The sequence below is a fragment of the Melanotaenia boesemani genome, chromosome 5 (genome assembly GCF_017639745.1).
Source record: "Melanotaenia boesemani isolate fMelBoe1 chromosome 5, fMelBoe1.pri, whole genome shotgun sequence".
In the NCBI taxonomy this organism is placed as follows: domain Eukaryota; kingdom Metazoa; phylum Chordata; class Actinopteri; order Atheriniformes; family Melanotaeniidae; genus Melanotaenia; species Melanotaenia boesemani.
This window is the reverse complement of record NC_055686.1, coordinates 9,234,365-9,251,099: the sequence shown is the minus strand read 5'-3', so window position 1 is coordinate 9,251,099 and position 16,735 is coordinate 9,234,365. Positions and strand designations below refer to the sequence as shown.

The window sequence follows — 16,735 nt, the reverse complement described above, 5'->3', positions numbered from 1 at the left end:
AGCTTCATATTTGGTCTCCACCAACTCCTAAAATAAATATCTGGCTATGAAACAATAAGAGAATAAAGCTGAAGCACAGAGAGTTGGATAAAACTGCTCCTCTACCTGCAATAAAAACTTGATGACTCCTCCTTCTTCTTCCTGTTATATAACAAAGCAGGTCCAGTCTGTCCACATATTTCCTTGTTCCCTCCCCTTTAGACCTACATGTTGATGATGGGTGTAACCAACATATGCTGAGCTGATTGGTCACGTTTACTGTACAAATAAATGTTGTTGGTTCAGATGTCAAACTAGTTTCCAGTATAAGAAAGAAGAAAGGGCGCAGTCTTTGTTACTGAGAGCTGAAATGGCACAAAGAGGAGTTCAGCTGGATTCAGAAAGAATCACTTGTTCCATCTGTCTGGATCTACTGAAGGATCCGGTGACTATTCCCTGTGGACACAGCTACTGTATGAACTGTATTAAAACCCACTGGGATGAAGAGGATCAGAAGGGAATCCACAGCTGTCCTCAGTGCAGGAAAACGTTCATGCCAAGGCCTGTCCTGGAGAAAAACATCCTGTTAGCAGAGTTAGTGGAGGAGCTGAAGAAGACTGGACTCCAAGCTGCTCCAGCTGATCACTGCTATGCTGGACCTGAAGATGTGGCCTGTGATGTCTGCACTGGGAGGAAGCTGAAAGCCATCAAGTCCTGTCTGGTCTGTCTGGTTTCTTACTGTGAGAAACACCTCCAACCTCATTATGACGTAGCTCAGTTAAAGAAACACAAGCTGGTGGAGCCCTCCAAGAATCTCCAGCAGCTCATCTGTTCTCGTCATGATGAGGTGATGAAGATTTTAGAAGATGAATTTGAAAAAATCTCAGCTGCAGCAGAAAGAGCTGAGAAGCAGAAGGAGCTGGAGGTGAGTCGACAACGAATCCAGCAGAGAATCCAGGACGGAGAGAAAGATGTGAAGCTGCTTCAACAGGAGGTGGAGGCCATCAATGGCTCCGCTGATAAAGCAGTGGAGGACAGTGAGAAGATCTTCACTGAGCTGATCCGTCTCATCCAGAAAAGAAGCTCTGATGTGAAGCAGCAGATCAGATCCCAGCAGGAAACTGAAGTGAGTCGAGTCAAAGAGCTTCAGGAGAAGCTGGAGCAGGAGATCACTGAGCTGAAGAGGAAAGACGGCGAGCTGGAGCAGCTCTCACACACAGAGGATCACAACCAGTTTCTACACAACTACCCCTCACTGTCAGCACTCAGTGAGTCTACACACTCATCCAGCATCAATATTCGTCCTCTCAGATACTTTGAGGATGTGACAGCAGCTGTGTCAGAGACCAGAGATAAACTACAGGACATCCTGACAGAGAAATGGACAAACGTCTCACTGGCAGCCACTGATGTGGACGTTTCACTACCTAAACCAAAACCAAAACCAGAACCAAAGAGCAGAGATGACTTCCTAAAATATTCAAGACAAATCACACTGGATCCAAACACAGCACACACACTCCTGTCATTATCTGAGGGAAACAGAAAAGCAACAGTAACAAATGAAGAACAGTCTTTTTCTAGTCATCCAGACAGATTCACTCATTGGTGGGAGGTCCTGAGCAGAGAGAGTCTGACTGGACGTTGTTACTGGGAGGTGGAGTGGAGAGGAGGAGGAGTTTATGTAGCAGTCGCCTACAAGAACATCAGGAGAGCAGGAGATTCAGATGAATGTAAATTGGGATTTAATAACAAATCTTGGTCATTACGTTGTGAGAAAAACAGTTACACATTTTATCACAATGAAATTCAAACTCCAGTCTCAGGTCCTCCTTCCTCCAGAATAGGAGTGTATCTGGACCACAGAGCAGGTATTCTGTCTTTCTACAGCGTCTCTAAAACCAGGACTCTCCTCCACAGAGTCCAGACCACATTCACTCAGCCGCTCTATGCTGGACTTCGGTTTTTTAACTACTATTTTAAAGATCCTTATGGCAACTTTGCTGAGTTTATTTAACCAAAATAAACAGAAGTCATTTAAGGTCAGATGGTTAAAATGTGTATTTTAGTTTCCAGTTTATTTATCTCCATCATTGTTGAGTCATTTCTTCAGCTGTCAATCACACTTTCTGGGTGGTTCTCTGACATCTTCTTGTTTGTTGTTTTGTTGATGTTTGGGTTTGTTTGGGTGGAGCTCCTTCCTGTGTCTGTTCAGCCATGGAGGCTATCACTGCTCATGAGCATTTTATTCACCTAAACTAATTCCATTTAGATTTATTGGTTTGTCAGAGCAAATGTTGTTGTTCTAATGGATGTACAGATGAGGTGATGTAAACAGTAAAGATCATGATCATCATCAATCAGGACATCAGTCATTATTTTACTGATTAATGTGACAAACTGATGATTTACATGATCAATAAAGATGAAAAGGTGGTGGTTTAAGGATTTATCCTCAGTTTAGTTATTATTCTGCATATTTTATTCTTTTTATCAAATATATACATGATTGTGTGTCACGGTTTCATAGTTAAAATTTGTCTAGATCTTTAATCTATTGATTGATTTGTGAGTCGTGGACAGAAGCTGTTCTGTAAAGTTGAGGAGTGGAAATAAAACATGTGATAAGAACGGTACATTTGTATTTGCTGGTGACAACGTAAAGTTTACAGAAAGATTTATTATACACCATGACTTTCTACAGTCTATGTAATGTCTTTAATATAAGTGTGTGACAATTATTCTTGCTGATTGGACAATAAACTGCAGAAAAAACTAATAAAGGGAAGCAGACAGAACTTTACCTCACCATGAGGGGGCGCTTGTGAGCTGGTGGGTGCTTGTTGTTGCTGTGCTAACGTGTTAGCTAAAGTCAACAAGTCATGTCGTGCAGCGACTTGTTAATTTTATACTCTGCTCTGTCTTTCTGCCCAGATGGAGGATTATACTGTATATCGAAACTAAAATGAAAAGACTTAAATATACAGATGGAATAAAACAGATCAATAAAGACTTTCTTCTTTGGCCATTATCTCTTCATAGAGATCTTTTTGCACATGGATTTTATATACAAATGACCACAAATGGATGTTTTCCTTAAAATTGTTTTCGACTTCTGTGATGGACCCTGCCTCTCACCTGATAATGCTGGGATAGGCTCCAGCCTACCCTCGACCCTTTATGGACTAAGCAGTACAGAGAATGAATGAATGAATAAATGAATGAAAGAATGAATGAATGAATTCATGTTTCTACTTTGTCTTGTTATCCTCTTGCTAAGCAACCTGTAATAAAATTAGTTAAAACATCAGAATTTCAAGTTTTTAAAACAACTAAGAATTTAACTGAGGATCAAAATTGAATTTGTGTTCTCATCTCTGTACTTTAGAATGAAAATGAATTGTGTAGAAGACATGAAGGGAGAAAATTTGCTCTATTCATCATCTCTTGCTGCTATGAATGTTCTTTCTAGGCCAGATAAGTTCCTGTGTATGTTTGTGTGTGAGTGTGATTCAGGAATGCTGATGAGATATGAAACATTTCCAGTGATTAAAGGCAAAATAAGTAGCATTGACACCTAGTGTTTCAAATCAGAACTGCAGTCGAAAGAGAAAAATACGGACAGCATCCCCCTCGTCCTTAGAGAGTTTCGCGCTGGTTGCCAGTTTGTGAGAGGACGGTTCTTTTATATACAGGCTATGGAGGACGAAGAACATAACACCAGCAAACATCATGATGACGAGCGAAGATCATTCACACATAGTAAGTTGCTAGCGCTAATTTCACGTGCTAAATTGCGTTAGCATAAAATAGAGCAGGGGTCTCCAACACCTTTCCAGTCACTCTCCAATAATAATAAAAGTAATAATAATAATAATAATAATGATAACACAAAAAACGATTTGTCATTTAGGAAAAACTGGTAAAAAAAAAAAAATATTAATCCAATCAAATTTACAGATGTCTTGCCTCCTTTCGATATCAAACCTTTTTTTTTTTTTTTTTTTTTTCAACTAGCTGCCAATCAAATGTTCGAGCTGTGCTGCTAAATGTGATTTGAACGGGGTGGCCAGAGGGAGGAGGCACAGGCAGACCAGGCTTTTGGTAAAAATGGCAGAGTTCAGTCATACCAGTAAGAGGCAAAAAACTTATTATTTTCACGAAGAGTGGGAAAAGGACTTTCGTTCATTATTCATTCTCTGTAGCTCTTATTCCATGACGGGTCGCGGGTAAGCTGGAGCCTATCCCAGCATTAACAGGTGAGAGGCAGGGGACACCCTGAACAGGTCACCAGTCCATCGCAGGGCCAACACATAGGGGACAAACAACTATTCACACACACACACACACTCCTAGGGAGAATTTAGAGTCATCAATTAACCTAACATGCATGTCTTTGGACGGTGGGAGGAAGCCGGAGTACCCAGAGAGAACCCACGCACACACGGGGAGAACAATGCAAACTCCACACAGAAAGGCCACCACCCTCAAGATTCGAACCCCCCTCCAGCTGAGATTCGAACCAGCGGCCTTCTTGCTGTCTTCCTCACAGCAAGAAGGGAAAAGGACTTCTGTTTCGCAAATGTGAAGGACAACGTCACCTGAGACTACATCATCCTGCTGCACCTGATCCGTCACTGCTGGTTTATATGATATGTATGTATCAGTGATAAGTGTTAAATGATGGATAATCAATACATAAATATGATCAATGATAATTCATTTCTGTATTTACTGTATAATGTAGTTAGAAGGGGGCCCAAATGCCATGTGACTTTGAGTAAAGGACAAAGGAAACGTGATGTGAGCTGCCATGTGGGAGGTGACCTGGACACCACACAGGGGGGTAGTAACCCTCTTAAAAATGCTGAGTAAGGGTTTTAGTACACAATTAGATTAGTATATCTGAAAAGCTTTAACGTAATCTGAGAAGGATGCATAAACATTAGGGGACAAGGGTCCAAGAACTGTATAAAAACAGGAGTCTGGGAGAGTAACATGAGTCTTGACTCAATCATTTGTACGGTGTTTTTGATGCTGGTTCAATAAATGCACCCTGCTTGCACTTCGCTATCTTCTGAGCTTTAGACTCCAGACTTTCTACTGATAGTTTTCTACTTTCTGAAACATTTTAATATTTTTTAACCTGATGCAGAATCACAGATTCAGATGAGTTTTATTTTGGTAACCCCCAACAGCTGTTGTCAAAAAGTTAAACACACATTTTCTACTAAACACTGCTCTTCCTAGAATCAAAGTCTGATAACTTTTCTTTCTAAGAAGCACAGCAGATCCAGCCAGTCCACATATTTCCTTGTTCCTTCCTTTTCAGATCTAAAAGTTTAAAGATGGGTGTAACCAACCTGTGCTGAAATCTAACAGCTGATTGGTCCCATTCCCTATTTAAAAATGTTGCTGGATCAGATCTCAAAGGGATTAAAGGTTTCTGAAACTCCATTAACTTTCCATGTGTTGACAACTTCTCAACCTTTTACAAGAGACCATACCTCTTTAAATCAGATGGCATTCGTCCACAACAAATGGGAACACAACTCATTTCCATGAAAATCTATCTCACACTCCACTCCTGCAAATTATGCACGGATTGACATCGCAGCCAGAACTCATCCCTAGTCCAATCCGACCTTCTTCACTATCATATACCAGTACTCGTCACAAATAGGCATTACAAACACCCTCGGTCACATATTTCTTTCATTCATCCCAATCCCAGTAGAACTGCATCAGTTGCTTGAGGATCAATCTTAACGAAAATATTGTTTATAGATAATTACGCATCATTTGAATATCATGCTTTGTTTTTAGCAACCCATCTCTTGTATCTGTGACTGTTTATAGACCACCCAATCCTCCCTCCTCCTTTATACAAGAATTTTCTGACTTTTTAACTGTTATACACTCAAAATACAGTTAAATTTTAATAACTGGTGATTTTAACTTACACATTGACAACAGATCTGAGGCTTTTGCAGAGGAGTTTTTAAATCTTTTAAACTGTTTAGATTTCAAACATGTCACACAGCCTACTCACAACAGAGGACACACACTGGACCTGGTCATAACCTATGGTCTGTCCACTGGTGTGCCCTCTGTTGTTGACTTGGCTGTGTCAGATCACTACTGTGTGTTTTTTAACATCACCACTTTTAGCCAACAGGAGGCCTCAGTGAGAACTGTGAGGAAACGATATAGTACTTCTGAAGTTGCTGCAAATTTTTTTGAAATTTTAAACCAAACTCCTGCTCAGATTTTACCTGCATCATGTGATTTTTATTGTGGATCATTTTAACAGCAAACTTAGGTCAGCTATTGATGCTGTAGCTCCTCTCAAAACTAAAATAATAAAATCCAAACCAACAACACCGTGGAGGAATGAGCAAATCAAAGTAATCAAAAGACATTGCAGAAGAGCAAAGAGGAAATGGAGGAAAACAAAATTAATCATTTATTTAGAAATTTTTAAGGAAAAACTTAAAACCTACAATAAAACAGTTAAACAAGCCAGAACACTTCATTTTTCCAATCTTATTGCAGAAAACAAAAATAACCCCAAATTTCTTTTTAAAACAATAGATCTTTTAATAAACACAAGTTTTAATAAGTCTTTCATGCCTGCATCAGATGCTGCATGTGAGGACATTGCATGCCACTTCAGAAGGAAAATAAATTTTATTAGATCCATCCTTTTATCCAAACAACCTTTTGATTTAAACAGACCTGAAGCTTTGCTTTTACCCGAGGAAACACTGGAGAGTTTTGTCCTGGTTGATGCAAAGATGCTGGGTGGAGTTTACTTCCAGCTTAACACAACAACTTGCCTTTTAGACCCAATTCCCACATCAGTGATTAAATTCCTTTAATAAATTTAAAAAAAAAGTATTTTTATTTGCATTGGTGCTTGCACTGCTGCAGCATGCAACATAAACACAATGTAAAAAACAATGTAAAAACACCCTGGTGTCACATTCTTCATAATCACAAAATAGGTCTTCAATAGCAAAGAGAGATTGGATGGACATTTAAAAATTACATGGATGACAAGAAAACCCTGACAGCGTTTTTATTTTCATCTGTGTTTCAACCAGTATGAGTTGCTTTTTTTTTAACTCTTATTGTTTTTTTTGTTTGTTTGTTTTTGTATTTGTTTAGCTTTTATTGTTTTGTCATTTTACATTTTTTTTTAACGTTCTTGGCTGTTTTCTGTTGAGCACTTTTGTTCAGTAAAATCCTTTATAAACAAAGTTGACATGGCAAATTGTTCAATTGACTTGAATTAAATAAGTGTTTATTGTGTTAATAAACTTGACAACAATTACATCAGCATAAGGTTTATTATTATTTACACATTCATTATAATCCTTTTCCAGAGTACTAAAGGAAATCTACAGCCATTTAACAAATGCAGACCAGAGGTTCTGTTCTCTAAAGAAAAGCACAGGCAAGTTAGCAAGTAATCAAATGTAGTTTAAGACACTTTTGCTTTCCAATCTATTTGCCTCATCGTTCTTCATGAACATGTCTTTGTGTATAATCCGGTTTCAGCTCATGTCTGTCCGATATCAATGATTTTGGGAAATTTTCCTCTCTATCGGTGCTGCTCAGTGAATCCAAGGAGGCAGCAATGTTTCTTTTCTGTTTACCAGAAGCTGGCCTCTGATTGGTGTAGCGCGATCACATACCACCACTTTCAAAGTAAGATGTTGTTAGTGCTGATTTATGGCGGTGATCACGGAGCTTGTGCTCAGCTCCGAACTTTCTGAGGAAAACGTTCTACCTTACGGCTCAGGATTGTCATTTCCTAGGTATGAATCTACTCCTCAGTTCATTAAACTGAAATAGATGTGGGCCAACCCTCTGCCCTATACTGGCCATCTGTGTCCACCTTACATGGTTTTAAAAAAACACATTTACTTTGTTAATGCATATTACATGAAATTTCTCTATCGTCTGGAGTTTCTGATGTTTTATTTTCAACTACACCTTAAATATATTAATAATTCGCTCCATGGGCATCATTGTGCTTTTTTAGGGGCTCTTGAGCCACCCTAAAATGTTCTTGTTCAACTTATTTTCTTTTTGTTTTATTAAAAAAATAATGTTTGTGTCTGGATTCAATTTTGTAGTAAAATTTAAGATGATTCTTTTTTGTTTTCTTTAATCTTGAATTTATTTAATAATTCATGAGTTTTTGACAAAAGCTGAAAATCTAGTTTCTGATGAAAAGAAGTGAAACTATCAGTCGTTACTGAGTCATTAAACTGATGATTTAAATGATCACTAAAGATTAAAATGGTGATGGTTTTGGAATTTATCCTCAACTTAGTTATTATTCCACAAATTGTATCTTTGTTTTATTTAAAAAAAATATGTTTGTGTCTGGATACAGTTTTATAGTTAAATTTAAGATGATTTCTTTTTTTATTTTCTTTAATCTTCAGTCTATCCAGACTTATCTGCATCATGATGAGTTCATTGTTTGGTCCACATTGATGCTTTCTGTGTTGACTGAATTTCTTGTTTTTAATGTGTTTCTGGATTGTTGAAATGATTCTTTCGGTATAAATGATGATGTGATGTCAGGAAATCAAACGTGTGAGAAGAACGGTACATTTGTATTCATGTACAATGTTTTGATGTTAAAGAAAAAAAAAATGTTTTTAAATTCATTGTAAAGTCTTTGTTTTTATGTGTTTTTGTATCATTACATTCAGTTATTATCAAGTACAACCAGAATGACATCATCAGTATTTGGAGTATTTTATTAATCCTGCAATGAAAGAGAATAAAACCCAGTTTATTATTCATTTTTATTTGAAATCTAATAAGTTCAAATGAAGTAAATAAATTAACATGTTTTAAATGTAAAAGTCTGTTTCAGCTTCTACAGAGTGAAAACTTGTTTTTATTGGCGCCAAATGACAGTAAACTGGTTTTAAGTAGAGAGGAAGAACTCCATTTAAACAGGAAGAAACATCGAACAGAACCAGGAAGGTCAGCCATCTACTGCAACTAGGATCTATATTCGAAGTCAGACATATCAAACATATGACCTGGGGGCCAAAACCAGCCCACCTGAGGGTCCAATCTGGCCCACAAGATGAACTCTGTGAATGTGAAAATGACAGAAAATTAACTGCAATCTTTTAATAAAAATAAATGTACGGAAGTGTGTCCTTAAATGGTCAGCCAAAATCTTCCATATTTATTAACTTATTAACATGTTCAAACGTCTGCAAGCGTAATCTGTGCACCAGAAACTTTTTCTCTTATTTTGTTTCATTATAGTCTAGTCTTCCTAATTTGGTCCAGCATTTGTTCAACTGGTGAAACACTAAAGGCATCCTCTAATTATTTAACTCTTACTTCTAATTCTAGTAACACATATTACCACAGAGTGGTACTGAAGGTCCCTTGATGGATAAGTTTTTCTTTTTTTTTTTTTGTTTGTTTTTTTTTTTTTTTGGTCTGTTTGGTTTTGTGTTTGTTTTTAATATTGACCAAATTGTCTGAAATAATGAATGAAAAAAATGAGTCTGAAATAAAGAATTGAATTGAATTGAATAGTATAAGACGTATAAGAGATTATTTTGCCTCACATTAAATCCTTTTCTGCTTCCCACAGACGACATGCTGAAACTTCTGGTATGTTACCAGTTTCTAAATATATGGACCAGCATCATTGGGCCAGATCTTTGTCTCCTCTTTTTCTGCTTGCTACAATACTGGACAGGACAAGTAAGAAAAAAAGAGCCTAATAAATGAGTTTCATGTTAAACCAGAAGTCCAGAAGTGACTCTCAATCTGAAGTTGTATTAATAGTCTAAGATGAGGTCCTTGATCTAACTGGGAACATGGTGCTGGTTTAATGTAGACTCTTTCAGCTTGTGTGGTATTGACCCATATGCATTTGCCAGGTCTAAAATCTTGCTTTCGGCACTAAGCAGTGAGATAGATGTGAACTGCTCAAGGCTTTTGGACTTTTCTACCTGGGAAATCCAAAACCCTTCAGCGTATCTCTATTGCTCCCCAGCCCAGATTGGTTTTAGAAGTTTCCAGAGAAGATGGAGCAAGAAACAGCAGAGCTTATAAACCTTTTAAGTAATCCTGCATGGGCTAGGGGTTGAGCTGGATCTGGCTGCTTTCACCACGTCTTGGTTTTTCGTCGAGCTCAGCTCCCTCATGTCAAACTGGACTTTTGAAACTGGTTGATTGAACCAGTTCCTGATCTCTCATAGGGTCCTGCAGTGTGGCATGGAGAAACTGGTCTACCTCCCCTTGGAGTAAAGAAGAGACGTCCACCACACTTGCTTCCAAGTAATTCCCTGGTAAACAGAAATAGGTTAGCCAGAAATTCAGTGTGCTTCCTTGTTCTCTCCATAGTGGTAACAGGAGGCAGATCTTGTCAGGGCAGTTTCAGAAGGCAAGATACGCCAGAGGCATCAGAATACGTGGCTGGATATCTCGGTCGGTAGAGTATCCGTCAAGCAATACCAGGAGTTGTGAATTTCTTTGGAGAAAAGTGTCTGCAAAATTACAGTAATGATTCTGGTAATTTGTTTTAATTAATAAAATAAATATGTACAGTTACATCTGAGATTGGTAGCAGTTTATTTAGTGTTAAATAATGTTTTTCTTCTAGTTGCTGGGTGCTTCAGCTGGGTGGGTGGTGCAGAGGGACACAATCACCGCTTATAACCAGATGGACTATAGGAGTTGTGGGAAATAAAGACCGTCTTGACAGAAATTGGTAGAAAAAAAGAATACGTAAGAATAAATAAATAAAAGGAAATCCACCTCTTGTGTGTTTCATTAGCGTTGCATCACTTCTAGACCTCCAGCCTCCAGTCTGCTTCCCGCTCTGCTGAACGACTTTCTGACATGCTGGCAGCAGACTGTCACCTTATTTAGCTGAATGTGTTTTATAACATGTAAGTTTTGTTTCACAATGACAGAACATATTTTAGTGGTTGAGGTTCTTATTAATATAATCTCCCCTTTTCCTGAAAATCCTGTTTTTCCCCCCAAGTTTGCCATCTTCGGAGAATTAATATGAAATGTGCGTTTTTATTTATTTCTGCAAACAGCTTTATTATCTAACGAGGTGTGAAAGGAAATAGTGGATTGTGTACAAATGTCTCACATTTCACACCATTTCCTCAATTTTATTCTGGACCGTTGGTGTCGCAGTTTCCTGTTTTCCCAGATTTTGTGCGTACGCCTGGGTCAGAGTTGCTGTGGAAGTCGGAACATTTTTCCTTTAAGTTTGGTTTTTATGAATCCCAAACGTTGACTATATTTGGCGTACGCCGGTTTTTGTACCTACGCCAGTTTTATAAATAAGGCCCCTGGTGCTTGGAAGAGGGGTGATTCTAGGCCAGACTCCTGCATCTCACCATGGTCCAATTCTGTGCAATGCATTGTGGGCTGCTGCACCAAGCACTTCATCTTCAACTGATTTATATTAAGGCCACACAGGTTCTTGCAGATCTTGTCACAAATGCATCTTGTTGTCATCCTTCCATTTGCATTGGTTGTCATCAATTGGTCCTTGTGGGGTTTTCTCTCTTTTTGTGTTTGATTATTGTTCAGCTGAGAAGGAGGAAACTGTCATGGTTTTGCTCTGTGTGTGTGTCTGAGTTTGCAGGTAGGGCTGAGCAAGTTGCCATGGGGACTCAGGCTGGAGTCTGGAGCTTCAATTGACCCCACCTGCATCTCATCATCCTGCTCGTTATCCTGTTCAACACCCTGCTATTTAAGGACAAGCGGGAGCTCCAGTCTTTGCCAGATTGTCTCTCTTTGCTGCGTGGTAATCAGGCCAGCTCCAGTGATTTTCTTGTGTCTCTTTGCAAGTAACTCACCTTGTTATCTCTACTCCTCAGCATTTTGATGTTCATACCTTGGAGACTTACAAGCAACTCTGGGTCAGGACATGTCTTTCTGCCAGCCTACCACCTGCTGTTAGTGTCTGCCTGCTCGCCCTGCCACCTAACTCATCCACCTCAACCAGAGATCATTCCCTGGCTTTACCCTCCACCATCAGACAACCACCGGATCATAGTAAGCTACTGATCTTGCTGTCATTACCAAACATCTTCTCAGATCCACACTAACCCTCCGCCCTCTCTTAAAAAGAGTTTCCTGGACCTGGACCAAGCCTCCCGCATATTCGTGAAAAGGTGGATAACAATGTTCATTTCATCCCTTAACTCTGTGTGTTCTGCATTTGGGTCCTCTTCCTCTCTATGGTCCCTGACCGTGACAGAAACTAGCGGTTCATGGTTTACACCATCACCTCAAAGTATTGTTTTTGGCAGGACCTTCTCTAACACAATAGGCTGGTGGTAGACATGGTTTATACTTGCAGGGGCGAGTCTAGAAACATTTTGATTGGGGGCCAGGCAAAAGCACTGACCAGGAAAAATGGGGAATGAATAAGACCTTTTTTAGGTCTTGGTTTTATGACGTATTGAACAGATTATTACAACTAAAGTGATCATGTGATGTAAAAAAGTGAAGAAAAACTTGTAAAACAAACCAATTGCCAATCCTTTCACAGGTGTTTATTGTGGGTGATGCTACTGTAGTACTTTTATCACTGTTGCACAAACACTAACACTTCAATGATAAAAGGAAAAACATGTTTTTATCCAGATCATCAGTTTTATCAGTTTAACTTAAATGGTTTTGACAAATTATCACCATGGAGACAGTTGGTGAGATTTATAAATTCTAAATTATGATCTAGAACATGGTAGAGATGATTTAGAACAAAACATAGAGGTATATTACATGCTGCATTTACCGACCATTGGACATGTGACATTTACACAAGAGATGGTCAGTTAACAGTAAATATTTTAAGCGTTGGCTCATTCTGTTGATACAATACAGTAAAAACAGGCAAATTTGAGTCATAAAAACTTGCGAATGGTGATTAATCATGATCAATTTGAAAGCTGTGATAATTAATTTATTTAAAAGTTGTGATTAATCTGATAAAAGAATTTTGACAACCCTAATAAAATGTATTAATGTTCAAATAAAACATATAAATCCAAGTTTGACAGTAAATCTTTATAAATTTTATACTGATTATTTATTTGGTTTTTAAAACCAAATGTTTGACAGAAAACAGAAATGTGTTGATCCATCTCTAAACTCAGACATTTGGGAATTAATTTCCCTCCTAATAAGAGTCAAACAGCATTTTAAAAATTTTCCCTTTTTGTTACATAAAAAGAAGGATTATATAAGAATAAATTAAAGAGTAAAGGGTGTGTTTAGTCTAACTGCTCCTCTTCCTGTAAATAAAAACCTAATAACTCCTCCTCCCCTTTACGGATGTGAAACACAGCAGCTCCTCTCTGTTCACTTATTTCCTGGTTCCCGCCCCTTCAGATCTACAAGTCTGAAGATGGTGTAACCAGCATGTGCTGAAGTGGAAGAGACGAAACACATGCTGTTTAAATCAGATCTGAAGGTAGTTTCACTTGTAAGGAAGTGAAACTAAGAACGTGTTGTTACTGAGAGCTGAAATGGCGCAGAAAGGAGTTCAGCTGGATTCTGAAAAATTCTCTTGTTCAATCTGTCTGGATCTACTGAAGGATCCGGTGGCTATTCCGTGTGGACACAGCTACTGTATGGACTGTATTAAAACCCACTGGGATGAAGAGGATCAGAAGGGAATCCACAGCTGTCCTCAGTGCAGGAAAACGTTCATACCGAGGCCTGTCCTGGAGAAAAACATCCTGTTAGCAGAGTTAGTGGAGGAGCTGAAGAAGACTGGACTCCAAGCTGCTCCAGCTGATCACTGCTATGCTGGACCTGAAGATGTGGCCTGTGATGTCTGTACTGGGAGGAAGCTGAAAGCCATCAAGTCCTGTCTGGTCTGTCTGGTTTCTTACTGTAAGAAACACCTCCAACATCATGAATCTCCAGCATTCGAAAAACACAAGTTAGTCAATCCCTTCAAGAGCCTGAAACAGAACATCTGTTCTCGTCATGATGAGGTGATGAAGATTTTCTGTCGTACTGATCAGCAGAGTATCTGTTATCTCTGCTTAATGGATGAACATAAAGGTCATGAAACAGTCTCAGCTGCAGCAGAAAGAGCTGAGAAGCAGAAGGAGCTGGAGATGAGTCGACAACAAATCCAGCAGAGAATCCAGGACGGAGAGAAAGATGTGAAGCTGCTTCAACAGGAGGTGGAGGCCATCAATGGCTCCGCTGATAAAGCAGTGGAGGACAGTGAGAAGATCTTCACTGAGCTGATCCGTCTCATCCAGAAAAGAAGCTATGATGTGAAGCAGCAGATCAGATCCCAGCAGGAAACTGAAGTGAGTCGAGTCAAAGAGCTTCAGGAGAAGCTGGAGCAGGAGATCACTGAGCTGAAGAGGAAAGACGGCGAGCTGGAGCAGCTCTCACACACAGAGGATCACAATCAGTTTCTACACAACTACCCCTCACTGTCAGCACTCAGTGAGTCTACACACTCATCCAGCATCAATATTCGTCCTCTCAGATACTTTGAGGATGTGACAGCAGCTGTGTCAGAGACCAGAGATAAACTACAGGACATCCTGACAGAGAAATGGACAAACATCTCACTGGCAGTCACTGAAGTGGATGTTTTACTGCCTGAACCAGAACCAAAGAGCAGAGCTGACTTCCTAAAATATTCAAGACAAATCACACTGGATCCAAACACAGCAAACACATATCTGTTATTATCTGGGGGAAATACAAAGGTAACAGTAATGAATCAACAACAGTCTTATTCTAATCATCCAGACAGATTCACTTTTCGATGTCAGGTCCTGAGCAGAGAGAGTCTGACTGGACGTTGTTACTGGGAGGTGGAGTGGAGAGGAGGAGGAGTTTATGTAGCAGTCGCCTACAAGAACATCAGCAGAGCAGAAAACTCAGATGAATGTTTATTTGGAATCAATGACAAATCTTGGTCAATACACTGTGATGCACACAGTTATATATTTTCTTATAAGAAAGTCTACACTCCAGTCTCAGGTCCTCCTTCCTCCAGAATAGGAGTGTATCTGGACCACAGAGCAGGTATTCTGTCTTTCTACAGCGTCTCTAAAACCAGGACTCTCCTCCACAGAGTCCAGACCACATTCACTCAGCCGCTCTATGCTGGAGTTCGGTTCCTTTACTTAAAAGACTCTGCTGAGTTCATAAAACCAAAATAAACAGAAGTCATTTAAGGCTCAGATGGTTAAAATGTGTATTTTAGTTTCCAGTTTATTTGGTCTCCATCATTGTTGAGTCATTTCTTCAGCTGTCAATCACACTTTCTGGGTGGTTCTCTGACATCTTCTTGTTTGTTGTTTTGTGGATGTTTGGGTTTGTTTGGGTGGAGCTCCTTCCTGTGTCTGTTCAGCCATGGAGGCTATCACTGCTCATAAGCATTTTATTCACCTAAACTAATTCATTTACATTTATTGGTTTGTCAGAGCAAATGTTGTTGTTGTTCTAATGGATGTACAGATGAGGTGATGTAAACAGTAATGATCATGATCATCAATCAGGACATCAGTCATTATTTTACTGATTAATGTGACAAACTGATGATTTACATGATCAATAAAAATAAAAAGGGTAATGTTTTTGGGATTTATCCTCAGTTTAGTTATTTTTCTACATATTTTATTCTTTTTATCAGATAAATTCACGATTCTGTGGTCACAGTATTATAGTTAAAATTTGTTGTTTTATTTAAACTTGAATCTACTGATTGATTCATGAATTTTGGACTGAAGCTGTTCTGTAAATTTGAAGAGTGGGAATCAAACATACGACATGCACAATGTTTTGGTGGAAAAGGAAAATAAAATATTAAATTCTCTGCAGACTCTTTGTTTTTATGTGTTTATGTATCTTCATGTTCTGATGACACTAAATCATCTTTAATCTCTACGAACTTTCCTCACCTGCTTCCTTGAAAGAAATTGTGAAGTTTCAGATGATTTTCTACCTGCATGGTGCTTCAATGACTGACGTCAGGAGGACTGTTTGGTGTACAAGTCTTCATTTATTGCAGAAACATGTTTGTAATTCAAACATCTGCAGCCACAATCAACAGCACAGAGGCTCCTCATCTTCAGAAACATCTCATCTACTCACATTTACAAGACAACACACACATGACATGAGAAAACACACAATCTTCTTATATAAAACGTGCAGAAACAGTGGTGAGTCTATCCGTAGCTGCCGTCTGGAGGTCTGTAGAGTTTGGGGAAGGTGAGGAGCTAGACGCTGCTGAAGGCAAACTTCCTGCTGCCCACGTTCTTCTGTACGTTCTCCATCCTGCAGCCGTCCCTGCACACATGCAGCATCACACAAATACACATGCACACAGATCAGCAGTCAGGTGACTCATTATGACCCACTTTCATTCTGAGGAGACAAATACTAATCATTTACAAGAATCTGAACTTTTTACATGTTCTCATCTTTGTAGAAGTTGCTCCAGACCTCACTTCCAGCTCGTCTTCAGATTTCTAACATCAAAGCTGCAAAGTTAAATCTGTCCACTTGGTGGCAGCAGAGTGTCAGAGCAGCATGAAGAGATCATCACATTTTAGTAAACATGGTCAACTTGTTTACGTGATTGAAAGTTTATCATTGACTTTGGTGGTCAAAATATCATTAAAATTGCTAATTGGATGTATTACACTATCAAAATTTTCAGGAGGGGTGCCCACTCCAGTTTCTT

General features: G+C 39.0%; 2 protein-coding genes and 1 long non-coding RNA gene across 3 annotated transcripts; all 3 read left to right on the top strand.

Moving 5' to 3' along the window:
- Positions 1–821: 821 nt before the first annotated feature.
- On the top strand, positions 822–2,424 carry LOC121640345 (tripartite motif-containing protein 16-like). The gene is made up of 2 exons (XM_041986058.1): positions 822–826; positions 904–2,424. Exons 1-2 carry the CDS (start codon positions 822–824, stop codon positions 1,994–1,996), a joined length of 1,098 nt encoding a protein of 365 aa, XP_041841992.1. The 3' UTR covers positions 1,997–2,424.
- A 9,392-nt stretch (positions 2,425–11,816) lies between these two features.
- LOC121639841 lies at positions 11,817–12,206 on the top strand. The gene is made up of 2 exons (XR_006010259.1): positions 11,817–12,057; positions 12,135–12,206. It is a non-coding gene; the product is annotated as an uncharacterized LOC121639841 (long non-coding RNA).
- Positions 12,207–13,412: 1,206 nt separating this feature from the next.
- LOC121639737 (tripartite motif-containing protein 16-like) lies at positions 13,413–15,859 on the top strand. Its single transcript, XM_041985201.1, has one exon. The coding sequence runs from the start codon at positions 13,536–13,538 to the stop codon at positions 15,204–15,206; it is 1,671 nt and encodes a 556-aa protein (XP_041841135.1). The 5' UTR covers positions 13,413–13,535; the 3' UTR covers positions 15,207–15,859.
- The last annotated feature ends 876 nt before the right edge of the window (positions 15,860–16,735 follow it).